Here is an 8,944-nt window from a genome sequence, read left to right as displayed (position 1 = left end):
CCCGTTCTCCCCAAATGCAGGATGGAATTTGCACGGGACTAAATGCAATTCCATCCCACCTAATCCCATCTAAGCCCACGTACCAAACAGGCCCTAAAGGTAGTTGGGATAACTGCCATAATTTTTGAGGGAGTTTAGAAAAGCTGGAGTTGGATTCCAAAACTGGAGTGACCCTCTGATGAGAAGATTCTGGTGCATGTAGGCAACTGATTTGTGCAAATCATTTCAACAAGTAACAATGCAACTCAAGCCAAACATACTATAAAAGTTGAAACTTTGCTTCAGGAATAGGTAAAACAATCAACCACAGAAAATTCCAAGGAAAAAAGGGAGCTCAATAGTGCTATAAAATTCATATCTTGCATGTTTATATAGATGCTAAAGTCAGAAGGCTTCTAATAGAGGAGGAGGACGTTCCATTCGTGATGTCGTCATGATCTTACGAAGGATTCTGGTACTTTGAATTAGAATATCAGATTCTTTCTTTATTTAGATATGAAGTAGACAACTGTATTCACATCTTAGTTACATTTTTCATTTCTTTGGTGCAAATCCTCTGTTATTCATTATATCTTCAGCACACATACATGGCGGAGTTGTGAATCTTAATAAGCATGTTTCCAACAAGGGTTTGAAATCTGTACTTTAGTGGGTGTTAAATACATTTCATGGTATTTCTTTCCCTGTCTTTATGTAGCCCTCTGTAGCCATTTTCTTTGATCCAGTTTGGTTGCATGAGAATCGCGGCTATTTACAATCCTAGAAGCATGTAGTAGGCCAATGCTATCGGCATTGCGATGATCATGCCAAAGATAACCCTACAACAGGATAAAAAGCAAATGTCATTACCTGCTCGTGTCTTTTGTTAAAGGTTGAGGGCTAGAAAGGCAAAAATGATGTTTTTTCAAAGAGGCGTGCTCCGGTGGTACTGGTACAACTGTAAGCTTATGAAGGTACCGAGCATATTTGGGGCTCAAGTGATGTATACGGACCATCCAACCCGTCCATCACTCGTCTCACCTCATATTACCTTTCAATGCTAGAAATTAGCCTAATCCAACACTCCGGTGGGTCACTACACAGGAAATAATGTGAGAGAGGATGCCTACCCTTAATTTGCATAGGGGCCTACCTGAATTGGAAAATAGTTGAGTTTTGGTCTGACCCTTCATCCAGGCCAGATGAAGGGTCTGAATGGCCTAGATTCCATATACACAACATGGTGGGCCGTCATGCAAATCAAGGGTGGGTGTCCCTCACAATTTGTACCCTATGTTGTGGCCTACATGATTCACGGATCGGACTGATTTTTGGGATCAGGGGGTAATATGCGCTGGCGCATCTGGTGGACGTGTTGGATTTCATACATGCATCATGTGGACCACATATCAGCCCAGTACCACCGTAGCTTACGGTGGTATGGGTGCCATTGGAGCATGCTTCTGTTTCAAATGGCCAGAATGCCAACAACATAGTTACCCAGTGCTCAAGATCTCTGGATGTACGTTGTATTCTTTAGCAAACACAAATGGCACAATTCCTTGAGGAAGTGCTGCCTGCAACACATTGAATTCTTTATCATCCTACATGGACTATGGAGATACATAGTTATATAACACAAGTCTATGTATGCTTCTATAGATTTTGATTGTAGGGGATCTCATACAAGTGCATGTTATCTCTAATGTACACACCTGCACAATCGCCACATTTAGCAGCACACTCCTCAGTCCAATAGCAACAGATGGGACTGCCATGAGGACAGGTCCTATAAGGAACCTTATTCCCATGGCTAATGCTGCCATTCGGGCCCCACATGCTATGATACTTGATTGTGATGCCATGAAAAGACCTGTCGAGGGCCACAAGCCACAGTTAGAAATAAGCAATGTTTTATATTTCCTACCTCGTGTAGCCATCATTGATCAAATCCCACCTAAACTAAACATGGCCATTCCAAGTCCGCCGTCTGACAATATTGATATTGATTTATCAACTATTGTTGGCAATTTTATTCCCCACCTGCAATGGATTCAACCCTATCACATGGTTAGTTTATTATTTGTTTTATTGTTATTTCTTTTTCACTCCAGACCACACAACGTTTGAAAAGAAAAGGTGCCTCTGATTTGTAGTGTATTTTGAACATGTCGCTCTAAGTATTCTACCTAAAGCTGATAGCTGCCCAAATGAGACCAACCAAACTTGTATAAGTATTGGGATTTCTCATGAGCTTTTTCCACACCATCAACAGAATAAGCTTGGTTTTGATATTTCTTGAGGGTCTGGTCTTTGCTTCCTCTGCTTCATGACCTTCTGTTTCTCCTTGAACCTCTAGTTCTCCTAAGGCAAAGAGAATATTAGCTTACATGAAAACTAAACAAGGTAATAAATTATCTGCATTCTCAAAGAAGGCTCAAACAAATGACAACAACTCAAATTCCAGAACTATCACTTCTCATAAGAGACTATATGCATTTAGGTTTTGTGAATTTGTATTCGAAGTTATAGAATCCTATGAAAAATGAACAAAAAAATTCTGTTCAATGAAGTAATAATAGAGGGCTTATATGTTCCTAATGCACCAGAACATGAGTATCTTGATATGTTTATGTTGTACAAGCTGGGTCCATGTTTCGATGATCAAGACCATTGATATGATATGAATCACCATAAATGGTGTGCCCCAAAAGTTTTCATAATTGGATCTACCTATCTTATTTGTTAACTGTTATTTCAGACCATTATGGTGTTTTCTCTATAACCATTATTCATCATCCTCTGATCCCTGGTTAGAATCGTCTGATTTGAGAGTTTTTTGGTATCAGTGATCCATTTTGGGTTACTTCAGAGCAACGGTCGGGATCTCATAACTATGTTTCCTAACAGCAGGGAACTAGTCACTTTCTGATGCATTAGGACCTATAATTCCTCGTATAAATATTATCCTTCATAGGTTAAAATAGTTTACTGGGGACCCATGATGTGCTACACACTGTTTTGCCTGGTTAAGTTGCTGGAATAGGAATCAAATGAAAAAAAGGGCTAGACCGCCACTAAGCCATCTGTAGTTTAATGGGCTAGATCACCACTAAGCTATCCATACTTTAATGGACTACACTGTGATAATTCACCACCATTTTTTAGATGGTATGGCTCATCCATTGTATGCATGTCATTCATGTATCGAATCTGGACTGTCCAAATTGTGGGGGCCCATTGTGGTTGGTGCATGGCCTGAGAATCACACTGGCCTGATAATCTTAATCATCTGATTTTTCCAGTGAATTTGAACTGCTGGCCGCTTTACTTTTCTCTGTCTATTTGAGAGCTTACAATTGAACAGTTATGATCATTTGATCAGGGTGGTTTGGGGCTGTTCTGCATCCACGATGGCCTAAGATTTGGATCGTTTGGATTGGCACACATAAATGTCATGAACAGGTGAATCAGGTGCCGCCATTTTAAAATTGGGGTGAACCATCAGCATAGGTTGTCCTTGTTTAGCCTATGGTGACCTGCTGAAGGGATACCCATATGGGATGATATTGTAGATTATGATGACACCCTTGATTTTTGTAGAAGGCCAAACTGGCCCCATCTGGAGGAACCAACCACATTCCTTATTATTATTATTGTTGTTGTTGTTGTTGTTGTTATTATTATTATTATTTTACACACACACTCACACCCACACACACCACATGGGCACTCGAACCCATGACCTCAGTGTTGAAACACATTGTGTCTCCCACTGAGCCATGAGTTGGGACCCAATCACATTCCATATAGCCAGAAATTCCTGAAATATATATATTTTTAATTTTTATCTCGAATGTCTTATAATATGGACCATTCTCAGATGTAAAAAATGTCACTGAACCATCTGATTAACATCCATTGTTACTAGTTATTGGATTAAGAAGAAAACAGAAGGCTTGATAAATATTCTAATATTGATATAGGGCCTAAAATCTGGTGTGGAACACGTCTCATTCCTATCCTGCCATTTTTCTGAAAACACATTCAGATGCCTTTTAGAGAACTTGTCTCTCTGGCCTCTTATGTAGACTTGCATGATCCTTGGGAAGTACCATGGCCTTCATGGAAATTTCGCAACCATGGTTTTTGGGTTCTAGTTCACTGACATGATATTAAAAAGGGAGATTAAACTTGCATCACGCACACACAGTCTCCTGCAATCATCACCCATTAGTCTGCTAAGGTTCAGAACTGTATGTTTTCTTCAGAAGTTGGTATCATTCATGAAAGTACCACTGGCAATTGTTCACTAGATTTTGAGACAACCCAAGGCACACATTTGAGTTCCAAGCTGTCCATCAGGTGTGCCGACCGTGTAGATATCCATGTGAGAAAAAAAATCGGCTGATCCAATCATCAAGTGGTCCAAATAGTAAGAGAAAAATGGAAGACGAAAATGGCTGGCCAATGTCGATGCAGTGTCCATCCTGATTTTGGGCCAGGGAATTATATGGAAGGGCCCACCTAGTGGATTACTTGGATCTCAAACGTGTCACATTGGCATGTGTGGTGGTGTGTGTGCTTATCAATGTAAGTTGATTTTGCTACAAAGCTTAGATAAAAAGAAAAAGAGATTTCTCTTATCAATTCTGCAAAATTCTACTACTCATGTTTCCTCGATTGCTTAAGAGTTATTTCTGGAATTGATATACACAAGTACTTGTCATTGAAAATGAAAGGATGAACACATACCTGTGGTCTCAGACAATTGAGCAGCAGCGGCCACCTTTGCGGCCCTGAACTCGAACAGAAATAGCAGAAGGGTATACCAAACTGTGCTTTGTAAGACAACTATCTGAGACAGAAGATTGGCTGCACCATCCCCATACATGGCTCTCAGTAGCGGAATTCCCAAGACCAATGTATTGGGGAGTGTTGCTAGAGAGAACCCAGTTATTAGCCAATCTAAGCTGCCTCTGGAACTAAGTTTGATAAAGATTGCAGATAGAAGGAGGGCTAGTACTTTCTGTAGTGAGTCTGCAAGTAGCAGTTTTAGGTTCATATGGTAAAGATTATTGGTGGAAATGGCATGAAATGACATCAGTGGGACTGAGAAATTTGCTACGAATTTGTTAATTCCTGAGCACTGATCAGGGGTGAAGAGCTTCCACCATTTTACGGAGATGTAGGCTAAGATCATGGAAAAATACAGTGGAACTGCTGCCACCAAGATGTGGTAGACGTCTGCCAGGGTAATCATATCAGCTGTTAGGAGGAAGAAGGAAGAAGAAGAAAAAGATAGCTCGTGGTTTATGTTAGACTTAATTTTTTTTTTTTAATTTTTAAAATGAAATGTCTGGTTAATCTCTCATTTATATGCACAATCTTGGCTCTTTTGGCCGGTAAAGAAAGGTGAGACTGGTATAAACCGTTTTTTTTTTCTGGTGAATGACTAAAGTGACCGTTGAGCTTTTGGATATGACCATTATGTCCTTCAAGTGTATATTAATGTGCATTTGAAACGTGCATGTTTGCAGGCAAAACTTCAGATCTTTTGACTACATACATGCATATGTATGCACACATATAATTACCCTGTGAAATGCAGCTGTTTCTTCGTAGATTTAGATTGATTTGCGTCGGAGAACCATGCTTCTCAAAAACTACACTCCATTTGTCACTGTCATAACGGCATTTCTTTTTGTGAGGAATTATAGGGTCCTGTAAATCAGCAGTTATACACTTTGCTGATGTTCAGGATCCCGTACACATGGGGCCATATTTTGGCATTCCAAACCCTTGATTTGATGGGGCCCGCAGTGGATGGGGGGTATCTCCAAAATCTTCTAGGTTGGAATATCTTAATCCTTTGATTGTTGTGCTATTCCATGGAACGTGGACCTTTGCCCATTTTTCTCTTCGATCATTTTTCTGTAGGCCATTGCTCAAAGGGTTGGAATCTTTTCATTGGGAAGATTTTCTAGAAATCATCTCTGGTGTGTTGTATCAGAAAAACGGTTTGGATTGCCAAAATACGGCCCTTCATGCATTTACTCTTTCTCTGACTTCATCTGGTTACTGTTTAACTCAACATATAGTTGGCAAGTCCCATTCAGTTTTTTTGCTCCTCTTTCTGTTTTTGTTTCGTATTGTTTATTCCTATCAAACTCTGAAAGAAAAGCTGAAGTACTATATGATGCTCTGCAGACAGGTTGTATAGCAGACTAAGATTTTCAGATTGCACAAGTGGGGCCTATGGTTCAGTGATCCAAGAGGTTGATATTATTGGCCCCTGTAAAGAAAAAAAAAAAAGAAAAAGAAAAAGAAAAAGAAAAAGAAAAAGAAAAGACATCTCCTAGATGGGAAATCTTAGGGCCTATTTGGTAGACACCTGAAAATGAGTTCATCTTATTTTAGTTAATCATAATTAATTATGCATCAGAGATCATGATCTCCATTACATAATTCCATTTTAGTTAATGGTAATTATGTATTAGAGATCATGATTGCTAATAGAAAATTACAATTAAGTAAAATGAGATGAACCCATTTTGAAGCGTCTACCAAACAGGGCCTTAATTGATGGTGAGAGGATCGATGATGAAGAAAGAAAACACAGCAGCAATTCACAATCAACCAAGAAAAGAAAGGTCATCTCGGGTCACGTCTTGTAATCTAGGGGATTTTTTATATACAGCCTGGCCATGATGGCTGTTCATATCGACCGTTTGGATCAATGAACCATGGGCTCCACTTATATGAAGTGAAAACCGAAGATCTCTGTGTAGGCATTGTATGCTACTTCTAAAGTGAGCTGACAAATATTAATAAGAGCATGTAAGTGCTTGTATGAGGTGAATGGCAAAATGGTCACATATACAAACTTGAGATACGTCTGTGATTTGAATAGATTTTGTGGGTATTTCTGTCTTGTTTCCTCTTCTTTTCCTCTCTTTAGGCTTGTTTGATGGCTTTAGCAGACTTTCTTTTTACCCATAGAGTGGTGCCTGAAAGAAAATATTGGTGCGGAAACTCGTTCATAAAGCAGATGAGTTGGATCGAATCATGGTAGTACTTGCCCACTCGGCCTGGTTGAAAAAAAAAAAAAAAACTGGTATGTCATTTAGCTTTTATTTCAAATTCCTTTAATCTTGGCTATGTACTGAAAAAGATTCTTTTGTTATTTGATTTATTTTTGAGTGCTTGAAATAATTTGGTGAGGAACTTGATTAGGCTCTTTTGAATTTTGTGGAATGATATGTTCAGATCATTTGAGAATGGAACAAAACGGACAGCCCTGATCAGCCCATCCCACAAACTTCATATCAGCTGTTTTGATTGCATATGGCTGGGCCACACCGTACAAAGCCAAACAATCACAGGGCTTTGCAGATCTGATCATATCATTCTTGTTAAAGTTTAGTTTTACTACTAACTTTTGAAGTTTTTGCTCTTGATTTTTATGATTTCGTTGGTTATGTAATCATTAATGGAAACACATGAATCTTTTAGCATGCACCCCTTTTCCCTTCTTTTTGAGGTTTCCTAGACCCACACGCACCGTCGATATGTGACAACCTCATACCTTTTTAGCCCATCAGGGCCAAGTATCAGGTGGGACACACCATGTCGATCGTTTGGAAGAAAACTTGTCTGGTCAACTATCAGGTGGCTCTCAGATGTACGAGAACGATGGATGGTCAAAAAAGCTTGGAAGTTTTTTTCATTTATTTTTTATTTTTTATTTTCCTTTTTTCTTTTCTTTTCTTTTCTTCTCGTCTCTTCTCAGCAGTCCATTCTTTCACTACATAGCAGTTGACCAGCCTGCGGTTTTTATTATATCATCTAAGCCATGGGTCCCATGTGATACATTGATCAGATTATCCTGTGGGGGCCAGTAAACCTCTTTTTCAAGGTTTTAAGGAGAGTAAGAGAATTTAGTATTTTAATGAACAATTGTAATGCCATAGATGGTCAAGATGATCCGATCAGTTGAGTTTTCCTAGGATGGCCAATCCACAGTAGGAGCCATCTAACGATCGGTTCGGATTGCCACGTGGCCAATTTGAGTGTAGCACACTGGATTATTAAATGGTGGGGCCCACCTAAATTCATTTTTGTAAATGTTATTGCCATTTTCCTTTCTATTAGTCAAAAAGGTGTAAATAGGGAAGGCAAGAATAAAGAAATGAATTGTGGGGGAAGTAAGGGAGTAAAGAGATAAGTGTTGAAGGAAGAATTTTTCCCTCACGGGTCAAAAGAATGAGAATAAGTGTGGTCTTAAACTTGCTTTAAAAATGATAGTTTTTGGTAAAAAGAAAGACACATGACTCTTTTTTCACACCCTCTTTCTTGAGGCCCACCACAATTTTCATTTGTGGGAGCTCAGAAGATCTCAGCCGTTGAAAGGTATTAACTCAGTGCACTATAAGCTATAGTGATTCTGGTTGCATTGGTTCATTTTGATAATCCAATCAATTGATCTGAACTGTCCATATGTGCAGAACAGATTCCATGGGATGCTATGCAAAAATCCAAACTGATTGGACGATACAAACCATCCTTGATTTGGCCTTTTATCTATATCCGATGGAGTGGTTATGATTTGCCTTGCCTCAGGGAAGTGATTCTTTATAATCATAAGCAATCTATGATGGGCCATACCAAGTAGATGGATCAAACTGTTGAGTGTACCTATTTTTGTGTAATCAATCTTGACTGTCCATATTAAAAGCCACTGATCCAATGGTTAATATTTGTCATATTTGTGTTTACATGGTAGCTTATGAAATATTCCTTGAACCTGATGAACGGTCTGGATCAACGGATTGGTTTAAGTGTCCTAATGCAACTAGGAGCACTATGATTATGGTGCTCTGAGCACTGGGGGCATTTCTCATTAAACTTCATGCTACTCAGATCTCGAGGCGATCCTGACCGTACGATGAGTGGACAGAACTCT

General features: G+C 39.2%; 1 protein-coding gene across 1 annotated transcript; it reads right to left on the bottom strand.

Annotated features, from left to right (window-relative positions):
* Positions 1-683: 683 nt before the first annotated feature.
* LOC131233111 (probable auxin efflux carrier component 1d) lies at positions 684-5,546 on the bottom strand. Its single transcript, XM_058229716.1, has 6 exons — positions 4,735-5,546; positions 2,169-2,343; positions 1,937-2,022; positions 1,695-1,852; positions 1,480-1,556; positions 684-818 (listed from the first exon to the last, which is right to left on the bottom strand). Exons 1-6 carry the CDS (start codon positions 5,240-5,242, stop codon positions 752-754), a joined length of 1,071 nt encoding a protein of 356 aa, XP_058085699.1. The 5' UTR covers positions 5,243-5,546; the 3' UTR covers positions 684-751.
* Positions 5,547-8,944: the final 3,398 nt, after the last annotated feature.

The sequence above is a fragment of the Magnolia sinica genome, chromosome 18 (genome assembly GCF_029962835.1).
Source record: "Magnolia sinica isolate HGM2019 chromosome 18, MsV1, whole genome shotgun sequence".
Lineage (NCBI taxonomy): Eukaryota > Viridiplantae > Streptophyta > Magnoliopsida > Magnoliales > Magnoliaceae > Magnolia > Magnolia sinica.
Note: the sequence above shows the minus strand (reverse complement) of the source record. Positions and strands in the feature narration are given on the sequence as shown.

Bases quoted from the DNA above. Each gene is read 5' to 3' on its own strand.
- LOC131233111 (XM_058229716.1), bottom strand. From the start codon at position 5,242: ATGATTACCCTGGCAGACGTCTACCACATCTTGGTGGCAGCAGTTCCA. The intron at 2,023-2,168 runs GTAGAATACTTA...AATCCATTGCAG, and splicing joins TGGGCAGCTATCAGCTTTAG to GTGGGGAATAAAATTGCCAA. The intron at 819-1,479 runs GTAACTATGTTG...ATCCTGTTGTAG, and splicing joins CCAGAGATCTTGAGCACTGG to GGTTATCTTTGGCATGATCA.